Raw genomic sequence first — 17,651 nt, forward strand, 5'->3', positions numbered from 1 at the left:
TTTCCCCTCTAATCAATCCGAGCTGCTACATCTGATCTAACATGAAGTCCTGTTAAAATCATCGTTGGCGCAGAATCTGCTGACTCGTGTCGATTTTACAGAAAATGGAACACGAAATAGAATTATTTTTTAATTACTAGCTGTTCCCGGCGTTTTATTCTCATCCGAGCACCCCTTTGTAAAGTGGGGACGCGTTTCAATCATTCACCAGAACATTTCTCCTTCCCAAAAACAACTCCAAGCTGCAGAATTGGGTTCGATTTGGTTCGAAAACAACCCGAATTATACTGAATTTTATGTTACGTATGGCGAAAAACGTATGGTATTACGAAAAATTGCGTAAATGCGAATTTCAATTAGTGCCAATTTCCTTGTTAGAATCTGCCCAAGGCCAACATATTTCGGATAAGAAAAACAATCAAAGTTCGATTTGAAATAGCTACTAATATTCTTTTATTGTTAACACATTGTCAAATAGAGTTGCATGATTATTTAATGTCGAAAACGGTCGATTGGCGGTTATTTGATTTAATCACATTGCCACGAATCAGTGATCTTGATCGGCACTCTTGGCGATGGCGGATTTTATTATACAAGCTGGATAAGGTACTGCTGTTATGCTGCCCAAAACGGATCATGTTTTTTACTTGATCTAGCGCGACGGTCGACGATCAAGTGTTAAAGGGCACGACGCGTGTGGTAGCAGCACCACCATTTGGCCATACGATCGACTCCCGTAGGAGGTCATCTCCCAATGGACTGAAAGTTTATCAAAGTTTGATGCAACGGAACGAACCTAAGAGATACTGTGTCAACCGCTGCAATGCTGCTGCATTCCCGCAGCGCCGATTGCGGTTGCCGATGCTGCTGTTTCCATGCTGCCGAAAATCGGCACATAATCATCACCGCCGTGGGGATGCAGCTGCAGCGGAGACGATAAGCGGAGCCCCAAGATTAGTATGCTGCCGGGGCCAAGTATAAAAGGTAGCACCGGTACGGTTCAAACTTCAGTCTGGTGTCTGTGTTGAGTCAAACGGAAGCTGGACAAGATGAAACTCCTCATTCTAGCAGTGGCAGTGTCCCTGGCGGCCCTCGCCAGCGGATCGTACGTTCCGAGCACGCAAACCGAAGCAAAGTATGGTAAGTATGGTGCCCAATGTAAGGCCCCGTCCATGTGTTTGCCGTCCCATCATAGATCACCGATGTCTCTTCCGACAGCCGACAAGGAAATGCTGTTCAAGATGAAGTTCTTCTTCGAGGTGCTTCGCAACATCCACATGCCGCTGAAGTATGACGAGTACATGCCATACACCAAGACCTGGATTACGGACGAGTCCAAGTACACGGTAAGCATCATTCCGGAGCTGTACGTTTGCCAAAGCAGCCCGAAAGCTAATACGATTCTCATGGTCCATTCGCAGGACTTTAGCCAAGTGAGCGAGTTCTTCGACTGGTACAAGACGGGGCAGTTCTTGGAGAAGGGTGAAGTGTTCACCATCTACAACGAGCTGTACCTGCGCCAGACGTACGCCCTCTTCAGCTTCCTGTACAACAGTGCCGACTGGGACACGTACTACAAAAACGTAATCTGGGCTCGCGAGAACATCAACGAGGGCATGTTCATCTATGTCATTCACCTGACCGTGATGCACTACCCGGCTCTGCAGGGCATTGTGCTGCCTGCCATCTACGAGATCTATCCGTACTACTTCTTCAACACCGACGTGATTCGCACCATCAGCTACAAGAAGCTGGTGGAGCCGAAGTTCGGTTTCTATGCCAACGGCAAGTACAACGTCGTGCACGCCAACTACACCGCTTCGTACCCGGTCGACTACTACAACAACTTCCACAGCGAGGAAATGATGAGCTACTTCACCGAAGATATTGGCCTGAATGCGTACTACTACTACTTCATGATGGACTATCCGTTCTTCCTGGGCGGTGACAAGTTCGGGCTGATGAAGGATCGGCGCGGCGAGCTGTACTGGTACACGCACAAGATGCTGCTGGCCCGCTACAACCTGGAGCGCATGTCGAACTATATGGGCACGGTGAAGCCGCTGGTGTGGCGCTTCCCGCTCAAGACCGGGTACTTCTCGATGCTCAGCTACTGGAACGGTGTGCCGTTCAAGAGCCGCGACTACAACTACGTGATCAGCGACGAGATGTACTACAAAGTGGACTGGGTGCATGGCTGGGAGATGAAGATTCGGCAGATAATCGAGCAGGGCTATTTCATTATGGCCGACGGAACGCGCATCGACCTGCGCCTGCCGGAATCGATCAACTTCTTCGGCGACCTGCTCAACTCGAACATCGATGGCATGGAGGGCACGTTCGCCGGCTACATCGAGGTCTTCTCCCGGCTGCTGCTGTCCGGCAACAACTTCAACGCCTACAAGGTGTGGCCGTCCGCGCTGATGCAGTACGAGACGAGCCTGCGCGACCCGCTGTTCTACCAGCTGTACGAGCGCTTCATGGACCTGTACTACTACTACAAGCGCTTCCTGCCCAGCTACACATTCGACGAGCTGAACTTCAAGGGGGTCGTGGTGAAGGATGTCGTCTTCGACAAGCTCATCACCTACTTCGACTTCTTCGACTCGGACGTCTCGAACGTGCTGCCGATGCCGTCCACCGACAAGTACTTCGACTACAGCGTGTACGCCCGCCAGTACCGCCTCAACCACAAGCCCTTCACCTACACGATGAACGTGATGTCCGAGTACACTGGCAAGGCGATCGTGCGCTTGTTCTTCGGTCCGAAGTTCGACAAACTGTTCGATCTGCAGTACTACAAGAAGTACTTCTACGAGGTGGACCAGTACCTGGTCGATGTGGTCACCGGCAAGAACTCGATCGTGCGCAGCTCGCGCGACTACTTCTGGAGCGTCAAGGACCGCACCATGTACACGGATCTGTACAAAAAGATCATGCTCGCGTACAACGGGCAGGAGAAGTTCTACATGGACATGTCGGAGGCTCACTGCGGCTTCCCGGATCGGCTGATCCTGCCGAAGGGCTGGACCAGCGGTATGCCGATGCAGTTCTACTTCATCATCACGCCGTTCATGGGCACCCACGAGCAGCAGACGGTTGCCGCGTACGACAAATCGTTCTCGTGCGGAGTCGGTAGCGGAATGCGCTTCTACGATACCCTCCCGATGGGCTATCCGTTCGATCGGTACATCAACTTCAGCTACTTCTACACCAAGAACATGTACTTCAAGGACGTGCTGATCTACCACAGCGACGAGTACAAGATGAACGTTACCTACTAGACACTCCGATCCGAGCCGTGACATGTGGCCGACGATGGGCGACGATGATTTTACAATAAACAACGATGAGCAAATACGCAATACAAAACACAAGTCCTGTTCTGTTCCTGGTTGTTTCTCAATAGTTCAATGAAAGCAAAACAACCGAATACGTTTCAAAAACTTTATTTTAAATTAGTGGATTACTTCGGCATCGTTCAGGGCGCGCGAACTGGTGGCGCACTTTGCACAGAATGGGACACAGAAATGGGGGTTGTAGAAAGAAACACACCGGCCGCTGACCCCGGCTGGGGGCTTACTCTCTGCAGTATTTTCGTTCACACACAACGTAATGAAATCCATACGAACCGAATGTGTTTTGTCCGCGCACGTTTCAATAAAAAGTGCGCCAGTTTGATCACCTCTCCACATCGATCTACACAATTTTGTCACCACCCGATGTCCATTCCAATCTGTTCTGAGGCAGAACCGTAGATAATTTAGTAGTTAGATTCATACACGACAGTGTTGTGGTGTTGTGTCGTGTCGTGTTCATTTGCGCCATCTTTCGCCGGCAGCCGGCGATCTTCGCAGCAGGATCTTTTGTACAGACTGACTAGGTTTGTCGTAAGTAAGTAGGTAATTAAGTATGTGTGTGTGTACGTAATTTAGATCGCACTCCACCGCTTGCCCTGGCTATTGTTTTTGATTATAATTTCACGGTCTTCGAGTTTGCGTGAAGAATCGGTATCATTTAATATGCTGTCTTCTGCCTCTAGCTTAACTACAACTCCTCCTTAACTCCTTCAACAACTCCTTAATAAGCACAACCTCTTACGAAACCGAAGAGAAAGAGAGAGACTTACGAAACTTACACAGTTAATAGCTGGAGGGAATGTGTGTGTGTATGTCTGTGGCCTTTAGCAGCATTGTCAACATAGAAATACTGGAAAACAGAAGACCTGGTAAGCTGAACGGATTATTGGTGGCTTGCAGGATAAAATGCATCCCGACTGTTGGGGCGAGATAAATGTAACCGAACGTCATCAAAATAGTACTAGGTCTATACGTTGAGAAGTGAACTGGTTCTAACACACAAAACATGTTTATGAAATTTTTATGCGATTTTCTATTTAATTCAAAGTATGTGACATCGCTAGCTATACATTTCTCCTATTTCTCTGGTAAATTATGGATTCCCAGACGAAAGAATTCTTCGTCTTTTTAAGTAAACTAATTAGTCATCCCATTTCGACTTCCTCGTAGAAAAACGAAGGGCTGCTCAGCCACTACGTGTCCCATCGATGAAAAAGAATGATATTCGGAAAGAGCCAAGTCTGGTGAATAACGCGGGGAGGGATAGCAGCTCCCATCCAAGTGATTTGATAGTATCCTGAAACAGTTTTGTTTTTTGGGGACATGGAAGCCTCAGGCCACGGGCGACCAGGCGCCTCCATTTCAGAAAACAGGAACGGCTTTTTGATCGTTTTCGATCAATGCATGGTTCAAATTGATCATTTGATGTCAGTAGCGATTTGAATTAACGTTTTCATTAGGTTTTAGGAGCTTGTGAAACACCACACCTTTCTGTCCGGTTTTTGGAGTCCTTGGACGCTTTATTTTTGTTATGTTAAAATCGCCATTTTGAAAATTTTTAAACCACTTAAAGCACTGCGATCTTCCAAACACAAGTCCCCACAAGCATTTGGTGCTATTCCGAAGCAGTTTTCTTCAAGCGGAGCAGAAAAATAATAATCCCCGCAAAACGTCATTTTCAGGCACAAAAGTTGGCATGGTCTAACCCTTTCAAAGATGGGTTGCACACCGAAATAAATTTTTTTTCGACCTGAAATCATTTACCGGATGTCAAAACAAGGTAATGATGAATGAACCACAAAACTGGGAAGTCCCAATCAGCAGGTACAGCCATCTTTTTAACAGTTCACATCTCAACGTATAGACCTAGTAAACGAAAAAGAAACAGTGAGTGTGGCAGTGGGGCACATCAGTAAAATCAGGGATCCCTGTCCCCGTCGTGCCTGTGCCCTCCGTCTCCGTCTAATCGGGAGGAAGTTTGTTGTAATGTAAAAATTATATAGTGATCACAATGCGCGATCAGCGCGTTTGTTTGCTGGCGCAAAATTAAACCTAAAATCACTGCACATCGTATGTGTGTGTGTGTGTGTCGATCGATCGACGATCGATTGGACGGGAAGATATAGCAAAATATGGTGGGACATTAAGTGAGTGGCCTTTTTGGTCGGCGGAAACTAATTATCATCGTACGATCATCGAGAGCACCGAAAGAAGACAATCTGAGGTACATACTCGTTCGAGTGCTTAGAGGGTTCGCCTTGCTCAGTTTAGGTTTTAGTTAGAGCGATTTATAAGCACAAACTTTTGGGGCCGCGTTTTGGGTGCGTCATGCTACTGCTGGTCATGTTTTCTATGCCCCCGGCGGGGACCTACTGAAAGCTACTGTCCTCCACTGGGGCACTAGAGTTATTAGGTGCTGGCTATTTGCGGTATTGTAATACAGTTTGTTTGCTATATTTCTTTTTGTGGGACTATCGTTGGTGGCGCTATCGCCGTGGCGTCTACGCGCGCTACAGCTGTAATTACTTTCGTTAACTTATTAGGCTGACCTGCTGGCGCTAGTGGCGCGGAAAGGGTTTACGCGTTCTGTGGCAGCTGGTCGGATTGTAAATGCTGAACTAAGACAGTTGGAACCAAAATGACCTATCTTTGTCCTATCTTACTCATCACACACACACCGAGAGATAACAAAACACAGACTGCAACCTCTTGTATAAAGTTTCGAGTTTTCGATCAATTTTTCATGCAAAGTTGCTTAAGTTCCTTTTTTATTTTCGTTCAAATATAACAATCACTAAAGAGTGGATCTTTTGCAGATATACGTACACCTTCTACCGTAGCAGAGAAAGGAGAGCGGAGTGGCCAGATCTGGCTGTAGAAGCGCGGCCAGCGAAAGCAACTACCATACGGGGAAGGCGCGCTCTTCGTTGGATTATGTTTTGTATTTGGGTTGGTTAAATGTCTTTCTCTTTACTACACTAATCTGATCTTTGTCCCTCAATCATCAATATGCAGCGAAGTATCTCGTCCAGGGAAGAGTGAAGCTATCACGAGCGAGCAGCGGTTCCTGGAAAGGACACCAACCGACCCACCGATCGCTCGCAAATCGATGCCGAGTGTGTCCTCTTTCCATAATAAATAATGTGACTAGACATTTGTGATGAAATATGCGCATACGTACGTGTGTGTGTGTTTTATCTTATTGTAAATTATTAGTCAAACGAATCCGTTTCTTCGTTCGTCCACAAAGCCCGGGGAATGAATCCCTTTTCCGGGGAACAATTCCATCCAACTTACCCTCTACCTATCCGTTGTTGGCCAACGGATTCGGATCATCACATATACAGCAGTGTAGCTTCTCTGCAGCTTTCCTTAATTTCGGAACTCGGAACGATCCACTTCCCCACGTGGTGGTGCTCAATCTAATAGCTGCAGCATCAATGCATTATCGGAAGCGTCCATCGAAAACGTGTTCGAGCGCTCCAGTTTGGATTCTATACGACCGGCCGCCGTGGTGGTGGCGATCGGCGGTAAGGAAGCTGGCGGTCCGCCATAGCAATTACCGGCGCCTGTCACCGGCGCATGCTTCAACGGGCCCCGGTTGCCCGGTACCGCCGTTGAGTCCACTTTACGACCGGCGGTTTTCAACCCATTTTTGTCACCCATCCGCCGATGAACCGAAGAAGATGACGACGATTTCAACGGCGGCTGTTGCTGCCGCAATGTCGGATTGTCGTGCGGCCCGGCCGTGGGTAGCAACTTCGCGGTCCGGCGCAGATGGAGCGTCGTGTTGAATACCTTCCGTCCACAGCCACCGGTCCCACCACCACCACCACTGTTGGTCGTCGAAAGCGAAGCGGATGAGCCCGATTTCGTGATATCACTGCCCGTGGTGGATTTGTCACGTGCCAGCAGCAAGCTCGGTGAGGATGCGGCCGATTTGTTGCTCGAATTGGTCGAGTTCGATTTGGGTTCGTGCGATCGGCGAGCCAGGATTTCGCGCGATCGCTGCGTAAGGAAGCTTCGTTTGATTCCACCACCATTCGCGGAGCCAACGCTGGCCGATGATCCGGTCCGATTGATACCACCGTTCGAGCGCGGTATCGAGGAGTTGTGGATCGGTTTGGGGCCTCCACCGTTGGCCACCGCGGTCGGTGGCCGTGCCGTTGCTACGGGTGGGACGACTTTGGTCCGTCTTTCCCTTGCCGCGAGCCCGTTCGGCTGATCGGTGATCTGTTTCGGCTTAAAGTACTCGTGGTAGATCAACGATTCGTGCGAAAGTGTGTTGCTCGTTTTGATCGAGTTCGACTTGAGTGACTCGGCCAGCGAGTCGATCGACACATCCAGCTCGCTGATGGTGGAACGGGGCGCTTTGGCCGGGACGCCACCATTCCGTAGCTTGGCCGGCGACGTAAGACTGTCCAGCGAAATGTTAGACTCGTGGCCTCCTTTTACCGCCACCGTCGTCGTCGTCGTCGTAGCCGTGGCCGGTTGCTGCTTCAGCTTGTTGCGGTGACCAAAGGCCGGACTCGCGGTACGCGTGGAGCTTCCGCTGGAGGAAATGTTATTGTTCTGAGCCTGCAGATTGGCCGCATTTTTGGGCTTCTTTGGTTCGAGATAGCGTGGCTTAATGTGGCTCAGCTTCGAGCGCAAGTTGGCCACCGTTTCGCCCTTACCGGCGCTCGGTGGCTGCTGTTTGACCGCCCCGTAAACGGCGTGATCTTCCGACTGTGATCGTCTGTGGGCGGGCACCGGTTCCACCAGCGGAGGGGCCGACGCATCACGACGATTCGTTTTCGCCAGCAACCCCATGGCGATGCCATTCGTTTGCCGTACGGCCGCGACGGGCGCTTTGCGGCCACTCTCTGGCACCGGTGCCGTAGTGTGGTTCGTTTTCGACGATGTTCTCGAAACGCGATATCCGTTTTCCAGCGGCGGTGGCTGATGGTGCTGCTCCTTCTGTTGCTTCCTTAGCAGATCGTCGTCCAGATGCTTGGCCAGTTTGTGTGAGGCCAGCAGCGCACTGTTCAGATCGTTGTGCTGTGCCACGGTCGTCTGTGTTTGCTGGGTGCGGTTGCCGTTGCCTTCGTAGGCGCGTTTGTTGTGTGCCTGAATCGCTAGCCGTACCTGGCGCAGATCGTTTGTCCGCGAGTGCACCGACGAGGACGAGGATGTTTGCGAGGAGAACGAATAGCGCGATCGTGACTTTCGCTCGTCGGTCGTCTCCATGAGGCAGGCCAGTTTTTGTACCTTATTGCGCAGCTCCACGTCCATGCGCTGCCACGAGCTGACACGCATCGCCCGGGCACACTGGCGTATCAGGCACTGCTCCACGGCCGACAGGATCGCATTGACCATCCCGACAAACTCATCGCACCAATCCATCTCCTCTTCCTCCTCGTGCCGTTTGTAGTCGTCCTTTGGGCGCTTTCCCTGCTGCTTCTCGTACACGTTCACCACACTCGTGTCACCCGCCAACGGTGTGGCCGTCGTCGTCGTCGTTGTGGTCGTTGTGGTCATCGTCAGCACCTTGGCCTGCAACAGTTTGTGGAGACGCGTAGCACGCGGGTAACTTTTGCAAGCCTGATCCGGGCTCAGGTTGTTCGCTGCCGGCAGCAACACCGGTTCCACGTGCGGTATGGCCCAGCGATAGTTTTGGCCGAGCGACAGAAAGCTGTCACTTGCCAGCAGCGACGCAAAGTGGTCCGTGATGTAATCGTACGACGCGTCCAGTATGTCCCGCACTACGTTCTCGACCTCCACGGACCACTTGTACGGGTGCAACAGCGTCAGCAGCTGCTCACTGTCCAGGATCAGCGTAAGGACACTCTCCGAGCTAAGGTGAGCAACAATTTGCTGCCGGCAACGGTGAACCACATCGAGCGGCAGCAGCGAGAACTGCTTCTGCGACCAGATCTTTACGTAGTGTCGGCAAACCCACTTCAAGCACTTTCGATACAGATCGTCCAGCCCGTGGTTCAGGGTAACGGGCAGCACCTGCAGCACCCCATCCGTACAACCGACACAGGGCTGCAAAAGGTTCGAAGCAAATGTATTTACAGTCCCCGCCTGTCCGCCTGTCCTTCCGGGGTCTTACCTTGTGGAAATTGTGACAGTAGTTAGTTTTCAGTGCGTACGCCGTGACCTCCTTCAAACCCTCGAGACCGAGCAGATCGGACAGGGCGGCCAGCTCCATCAAGCTGATGCCCTCGGGTGGGTGCGAGGCGCCGGAGTAGATGTGGCACAGGGCAAAGTGTACCGCCGCGTACGAGTAACCCGGCAGGGCGATCACGTTGCCCGCATTCTGCACCCAACTCCCGGCGAGAATTGCTGCAAAGTACTGGCAACGTGATCGCAGGATGCACTTGTGGGCCCGCATCTTCCGCGTCTCGACCTCGATCGTCACGTCGGTGGCGATCTCCTGCAGGAACATCTTTAGCAAATCTTCACCCAAGCGGCGCGGTTGCCGGCTAGAGATGGACTCGTCGATCGATTCTAAACGAAGGCGGAACGAAACGGTGAACGCTAGTGGGGGCAGAGGCAGAGGGAGAACGGCCATTGTACTCACCGATACCCGATCGGCTCGAGGTGATGCTCGAAGTGCAGGAAAAGTCCGAATGGAGCAGCTCAGTACCATCGACCTGCCCACGGCCTGCTCCGTTCATGCCCACGTCCGACGGCAGAGAGTTGCTAAAGGCTACGGAGACACAAAAGCACAAATAGCTTAGCCCGGAAGACGTGTTTGGAGCGAGTATTTGGATAAAAACACTCCCGAATTAAACTTGTGTTCTGAGTTTTTCAATCCTTCCTTAACGATGTTGTTTCATGGTTGACTTGACCACTATGTGGCATAAAATGAATTGATAGAAACTCACTCACTTTCCATCAATTCATGAAAACTCATGAATTGATGGAACAGCCATTCAGAAACAACATGTGGCATAGTAGACATCGACTTGAGATATCGCTCATAGATGAATAAAAGACAGCATTCACAAACCAATCTTCCGCGAGTACAGACACTCATTCCAACTGTGATTCCTGTATCCCCAAACTGGTGATCCCGACGGCGAAAAATAAAAACGAACAAAATGCAGGAAAGCGTGTTCCAAAATGCAGGGAAGCGTGTTGAAAAGCGTGTTCCAACGCGTAATCATCGCGGATAATGCCAAATTGGGCAACCAGAAGTCTTTTTCCTCGGTTATAAGATAACCCAAGAGCGGAGTCAAATCCGACCCAGGGAAAGTCAACGCAATTACATACTTCAAAAAACGTCAGATAGCGTCAGAAACGAATTAAAGCGATTCCTGCTTATAATCAATTTTTACGAGCGTTTCATGCGCAATGCAGCCACAGCGCAGAAAACACAACGCACAGAACAGAGAACATCCAAGATGGCGAGAGGCCACCTTCATTTTTTACACTACCAAACAGAACAGAAAGCCAGTCGGCGGTACCTTTCGAAAGATGCGGAAACAGACGGCTGAGCGAGCGCGAATTTTCCACCGACGACGAAATGAGGCTCACAAAGTTGTTGCCCGTCGAACGTGACATGTTCCACGAGTGACGCTCCATCGAGGTCACCCCCCCATTGGTCTGGTAGTAATTCTGGGAGGACTTTTGTTGCTGGTGCTGCTGCAGGCGCATCGCCTGGCTGGCACCGACCGCCGAACCGATCGTGTTATATTTCTGGCACTCGAACAACCGGGCCACTCGGTTCGAGCCTGCCGAATTCGACATATTACTAGCTCCTCCACCGGTGATGGTGCTACTACTGCTACCCGCGACGCTACTGCTCGAGTGAAGCTCAAATTTGGTCACCGTCACCGACTGTGTTGCCGGCGGCGGCGGCGGTAGCGGTGGCTTGTCCATGTCGGAAAGCTTCACGAACGATGTCACCACACCGGACGACTCCACGTTCTCGGAGACGGTTTCGAGTAGCTGCTTCTGCTTCTCGATCGTGGCGTGCAGCGTTTCCATCGTGTGCTGTGCCTTGCGTGGCGCAGTGGCGGGCCCGTGCCTGGGTGAGCTCTCCACGGCTTCCTCGATCGTTTCCATCTGCTTGCTGGCCAGCTTCACAGGGCATTCGACGGGTTCGGGTTCCTCTTGCTGAACAGTGCCCGCCGCATTGGCCGCCAGCAGTGCCTCTTCATCGACGGGATTGTTCTGAAACGTAACGTCGTCCGTATCGGTCGTGGTGGACGTCGGAGAGGCGTCCTCGTTCGACGACAGAATCCCATCCGTCACCGAACCTTGGCTGCTCTTGTCGAACGTTTCGTTCAGCTTCACATCCTTTCGCTTGCGCTTCACGGACGCTCCCATTGCCGGCGTCATTTCTACCGGCGGTTCTCCACTGGGGCCGCCATCGGTTTCTTTTGCTGGCGAAACCTTCGATTCGTTGCTCGAATGCCCGGAGTTGGATGACACCGAGTGGTTCGAGTAGGTGCTCAGTTCCGACTTCGAGCAGGTGAAGTCTTCAAACGGCGAAACGGACGAATCGATCGACATGCTGGACGTTTTCGAGAGGAGTGGGATTTTGTCCAGTATATTCATGATGCCACGATCGCTCGTCACACTGGTAGACCGCTGGTAGGTTGCGCTGTTGGCAATCCGTCGCTCGTGGAACCCTCCGGAGTGCTCGCCCCCAAAAGTGCTGGTATTCCACGAGTGGCGCTTTGATTCGTTCCTAGCCTGACTCCCGGAAGCAGTGGCTGCACCAGCAGCAACTGGCCGCCGAACGACCGGAGAGGGTTCCGGAGTGGCCGCACTAGCACCACCAACAAACATGTAGTACGGCTTAGTGCCTTCCTCACCCGCTGGCCCCAGACTGCTGGGACGTTCCGTTCCCGACGGGTCCTTCCCCAGACTGACCGCCGGGGGCAACGACTGCTTACGAAGCATTGCCGGTGGCTTTGCGATGGCGCTGTTTCCATTTTTCTCATCACCAAAGTCAATAAACATTGAAAACATATTTTTACGATCCTTCTCCATTGATTCTTCGCGCGAATCTGTCTTCGCCGGAGGAGCCACGTCCTCGTCGCCGACCGCCCTAGGGACCGCCGACGGTGGTGGAGTGTCATTTCTGCCGCTCAGCTTCGGGGTGGCACTGCGTGTGCTTTCTCCATCCGACAGATCAATGTAGAATCCGGTCGATTTCTTCATCAAGTCCGCCCGTACCGCCGGCCGAGGACGCTGGACCTCGGTGATGGGTTTTTCCTCTTCCGGCGTCTTAAGGCTTCCCAAATCGACGTAGAAACCAAGCCCACAGTTACGGGGCTGCTGGTGGTGCCGCTGCTGACCGTCCAGTGAACCCGTCACCTGCTTTTCATCATCGGGGCAATTTTTCAGATCGACAACCCACGATTTTCCCGAGCTGCTCTTGCTTAGCCGACGTCCCTGACCGGCCAGCAGCGCATCCCGGGGATCCTCCTCAAAGCTTATGCCGCCCGAAACGATCGGGCACGTGTCGGTTCGCCGGCGAACCGACGGACTTTCGCACTGCTTCGGCGTAAAGTCCTCGATCGAAGCACCGCCCGACACGATCGGTGCCGATTCGTCGTGCTTTTGCACCCGCTTCGGAATGCGGATCGGGGTAGAGTGTGATTCACGATCGATAGAGCTGGCACGGCTACCGTTTCCGTGCTGGCTGGACGTGACGTGGACAATCGAGTTGAACGGTGTGTTGGGATAGTGACCCGATTCACCGTCACTCGTTGCCTGCGTGCGACTGTTGTAATCGGCCGAGCTGGAGTTGTAACCACTGGTGCTGGTACACCGGAAACTTTCGACCTGCCTTCCACTGCCCGACTCGTCGATCGTTCCGCCGTACGCTCCGGCGGCACTCGACAGCGAGTAACGCTGGGTGTCGCTGATCGACAGCGAACTGTACTCTCCTCCGTAGTTTCGCTCACTTCCGGACGAGTACACACTCGGCAGTGACAGATCACTGCACGGTTCATCGGCGGTCGCAAAGGGTGGTCCTCCCGCGGGCGCCGCGTCTAACTGTAGGCCCGAGAACTGTTGGATCGAGTTTTGAAACAACATCGTACCCTGCTTCCGTTCCGATTGCTGTCTCGCCAGCACCTCTTCCGTGCAATCATCCGCCTGGCTTTCGACCAGTTCCGGTAGCTTCAACTTGGCGGCTAAAAACTCGTTGCTTGGCCGGGCACAGAACTGATCCTTCACTTCCATCGTCACCGTCGCACTGGGACGCTCCGACGATCCGTCGGAGCGACTCTTCACATCGTCACACAGTAGGATCGACGAAAGTTGAACACTCGGTTCATTGCCAACGGTGGTGCTGGAAGCTGACCGTGTGGTTCCTGCCGTACTCCAGGCAACGGGTGGCTCCTGAAACGACGGATACACGATCTCGTCATCGTCAAACAGTGACGATGCATCGATGAAGCACGCCTTCGAGGGTGCAGCAGCAGCAGCAGCAGCCGGAGCTGGCACTGGCTCATCTGGCGCCGGTTCCGGGTAGCACGCTTCGACGCTTATCGGTTCCCACGAGTTGGTCGTGTCGGAAGAGAGCGAATTCGACTTCATGATTAGGATTTCCTCGTTGTGCCGTTGCTTTTCCTCCTTCGTCGACGAGCGTGCCAGATCGAAGCGTTTGCGCTGCAATAACTCACAAGCACCCCCGCCGCCGCCACCCTCACTTCCGCCCTCCTCGCCGCTTGCCTCTTCTCGTTCACCCACTTCGTGGTCGAATGATCCGATCGCCATGGCAACACCGCTGCTGACCATAGCCTCCTGCACTTCGTACTCGATTTCATTCGCTGGGTCTCCGGTGCCGGTGCCGGGACCACTGCCACTGCCACTGCCACTGCTTCCCGTCAGTTCGGCCACCGTGGCGCTCGTTGCCTTATTTATGCGCACAATATTGCTCCACATTGCGTCCTCCTCCTCGTCGTCGTCCTCCTCCTCGCCGTCGCCACCGTGGCCATCGGTGCTGGTACTGCTGCTGCTGTCGTCGGATCCGGGTGACTGGCTGCTCCCGTTGGCATCCACCATTTCGTACGTGGACGTCGCCGAATCGGTCGAGATGCGGTTCAGACCCTTGCGCAGTCGGTTCCCGGTTTCCTCCGGTTCGCTTCTGCCATTCGCCCGATATACGACCGGCGAGAGGAGGTCACTTTGCGGTTCCCCCAAAAGGTCCGTGGCATCTCCATCCGGCACGGGATCACGGGATGGCAGGAGGGCGCTCAGTGGATCCATTGTGTGGTCGTCGGGCGGGCGGTACAACTGTTTGCGGTTTGCGAATATGTTCCCGAAATTGTTGCTTTTCTATTTTTCAAAGCCAGCTTAAACCACTGCCCGCGGTGGCTTCAGGAATAGACTGTGTGTTTCGTCGCCTACTGCCAAGGACACGACGGCAAAGCACTCCCTTCCAAATCGGTGCCAACCGTCGTCTGTGACATGGTGATCTGCAAAAAGGCGAACGAAAAAAACCACCATCAATTAGGAAACCAAAAGTAACACTTCTACACAGCGACCGAAACTGTAACACACAGTTTTAGACGAACGCACGAAGCAGAAATACCACACAAAAAAATACACATCAAATATGTTCATATATTAAACCGTGAAAGAGAAAGGGAAGCGTCCGTATGAACGGCTCAGTGGAGTGTTCAGCTTTTTTGACTTCTTCACTTCACTTGCTTTTTGCCGCAACAACCCATTGACCTAGAAATTCGTAATCTTTATTGCGGCAATGCTGCCGAAGCCTGCTACGAAGCCGGCCAATCGTTTTGGTGGATCGTTGGCGGATCGTAATCTCATAAACATGGATCGTAACATACACACGGGCGCGCGCGGGCGCGCGTGGACTGTTGACCGGTCGCAAACAGTTCAGTAAACATAAATATACGCGCTGTAGTGCCGGTGTTTAGACACGGCAAACGGCGACGATAAGCACTAGGACTAGCGGATGGGCGGGCCAGGCGGACAATATGTGGTAAGATAACACAACACAACGAAACGATTGATAACAGGAAGCGATGGCCATCAAAGGGGGGGTTTGCTTTATCTGCGGCGATCAATTGGCGATTTTTGAAATCACTTTCCGGTGAAACCGCCCCGACCGCCGCCGCGCGTCATCGCTATGCGCTTATAAGGGTGTGAAATCTCAGACGGGCGATTATCTCTCATTGATAAGAAACAACCATTTTTCGATCGCGGATCGCGGAAGTCATTGTTAAAAAACCCCGGAAAACAAAGACGATTTATCCTTTAATATTCGTTGATAATTTATTTTAGCTGATGACACTGACTTGACACTAAAGCACGTGTTGGTTGAATGTTTAACTAGCAGGCTGCGAAATACGCCCGATCGATGGGCATAATTCAATTCGTTAACTGTTTATTGATTGCACATGTCGCCGATTTAGCAGCGCGGTTCACCCACACGAAACAACCGATCGCAATCATCTTGGCTAACGGTTTGTTGAAGAGCATAAAAAATGGTACAAATGGCCGTGCCATTGGCAAACCGCCAGCGCCAAGCTTCCATCAAATGCTCGTTTGTGTTCATTCCTTCCATTTAGAACTAATCAGCTACGACGCACTCCCCCCAAAAGAAGATGGCCAGCGTGGGATTGGCCGTACTTGCGGTCACAATTTGCTCATTAACTAATGGACTACGGTGCGCAATTAAAGTTTCCCCTACGTTCCCTGTTTCGTAGACACACCGTTTATACACTTGTCGGCCACTTCTGAAGCGTACCAGTAACGCAAACATTACGCTGACCGCAGGATCGCGACGCGAATCGGCGTGAAGCCGCACGCCAATCCCGAAGTAATCATGCCCGACAGATACAGTTGTCTCTCACTAAGAAAAAAAGGGGTTAATGTAGTTTGTAACCTAATTTAAAATCCATTATCGCCGTGGGTTCGCCTACTAATCGTACGTTCATTTTCAACAGAGCACCCGCGGACGCACCATCGTGAATATCGTTACCCAAAATGGCAAGAATGGCACAGAACCAAACGGGAGGCACACAAAACAATCGGAACCATTTGCAAACAACCGCGAAGGAATCCGTAGTGACCACGGCACGGACGGTCGAACGATTTGTTGGTGTTCCAAAATAATGTCGACGACTGATGGATGATCGTTGCGTGCCGCTGGTCGCAACCCTCGCTGTTCGCGACCCGCGACTTGACGCCGCTGCCGCCGCCGTCATCATCGTGTCCATCGGATTAACAACGTTATGGACAGCGACCCGTTGTACTCGATGTGGATAGTCGTGAAGGGAGTGGTGCGGAGCGAGATATGCATGAGCGGTACCCGAAGATGTGGTCGAACAGCCGAAGTTTATAACATCCACTCCATACGAAATTAGATTCACCGTGCACCGGACGGCGACGGTAACCTATTGGCTAATCTGTGCAACGATGCGCGAGCCTCGGGGAGAATGGCGGATTTTGTATACGTTTGGGGACGATATAAAATTCGTTTCCACCTTGTCATACACATAACGCAATGTACAGAGTTTATTTTTATTAAGTTCGCTGTAGTTTAGCACCGAAAAAGCTACCGAAAAAGCATGACCATTGTTTGTGGAAAGAGGTGGACAGAAACCTAAAATAGAGACACCCTTCCGACCGATCGGAATGGTAATGAGATGTCCAAATCCGTTGGTCGAGTGCTGCATGTTTAGTATAATAATTGTCACTTTCTAGGTCACGCCGGCCACTAGAATACTAACCACTCCCGAACGTGCTGTTGGCCGGTGATCGTGATCGTATTTGCGGTATTTGAAAATTCATGAATATTCTAACTGATGGTCCTGTTTTACGTAATAAAGTATTGGTAAATTTCAGACAAGGCAAACACAAACAGCTCCATTTTAAAATACGAATAAAATATTGCAACAGAGTTCAATGCCTACTACTCCAAGCAAAGCGTTTCCGTCGCTACCAAAATTTATAAATCTCAATAGAACGTCCTTTATTGCGTTCTCCAGCAGGCCGTGGGTTGAAGTGGCCTTGCCAAGTTTGTTGCTTTGTTCGCAAATTTGACTCACGTACAAGACATGCAAAAAAAGGCATCATCCATCGCCGCCGCCGTTGCATCGCCGCCGCCGTTGTTCTCGCGCCGTACTTCCAGCGCGCGATTCTCCTTTACGGGTACCGGCAAAAAAACGAACGAGTGCCTTTTTTTTCGTTCTGCCCTGTTGTTTATGATGGTCCAAAGCGGTTCCATATTTAATCGCCAGCCCGGCCGATGGGCGGTGCGTTGGAATTTGATTTGCTATTTAGCATACCACCATCACCGACCGACCGACC

At 51.7% G+C, this 17,651-nt stretch overlaps 2 protein-coding genes across 2 annotated transcripts; one reads left to right on the forward strand and one right to left on the reverse strand.

The window, feature by feature from the left end:
- The first annotated feature begins 1,049 nt into the window (after positions 1-1,049).
- Positions 1,050-3,325, forward strand: LOC128269093 (hexamerin-1.1-like). Its single transcript, XM_053006446.1, has 3 exons — positions 1,050-1,140; positions 1,219-1,346; positions 1,422-3,325. Exons 1-3 carry the CDS (start codon positions 1,050-1,052, stop codon positions 3,282-3,284), a joined length of 2,082 nt encoding a protein of 693 aa, XP_052862406.1. The 3' UTR covers positions 3,285-3,325.
- Positions 3,326-6,776: 3,451 nt separating this feature from the next.
- Positions 6,777-14,579, reverse strand: LOC128278994 (serine-rich adhesin for platelets). The gene is made up of 5 exons (XM_053017716.1): positions 14,061-14,579; positions 10,817-14,015; positions 9,928-10,056; positions 9,457-9,854; positions 6,777-9,389 (listed from the first exon to the last, which is right to left on the reverse strand). Exons 1-5 carry the CDS (start codon positions 14,577-14,579, stop codon positions 6,777-6,779), a joined length of 6,858 nt encoding a protein of 2,285 aa, XP_052873676.1.
- Positions 14,580-17,651: the final 3,072 nt, after the last annotated feature.

The sequence above is a fragment of the Anopheles cruzii genome, chromosome 2 (assembly GCF_943734635.1).
Source record: "Anopheles cruzii chromosome 2, idAnoCruzAS_RS32_06, whole genome shotgun sequence".
NCBI lineage: Eukaryota > Metazoa > Arthropoda > Insecta > Diptera > Culicidae > Anopheles > Anopheles cruzii.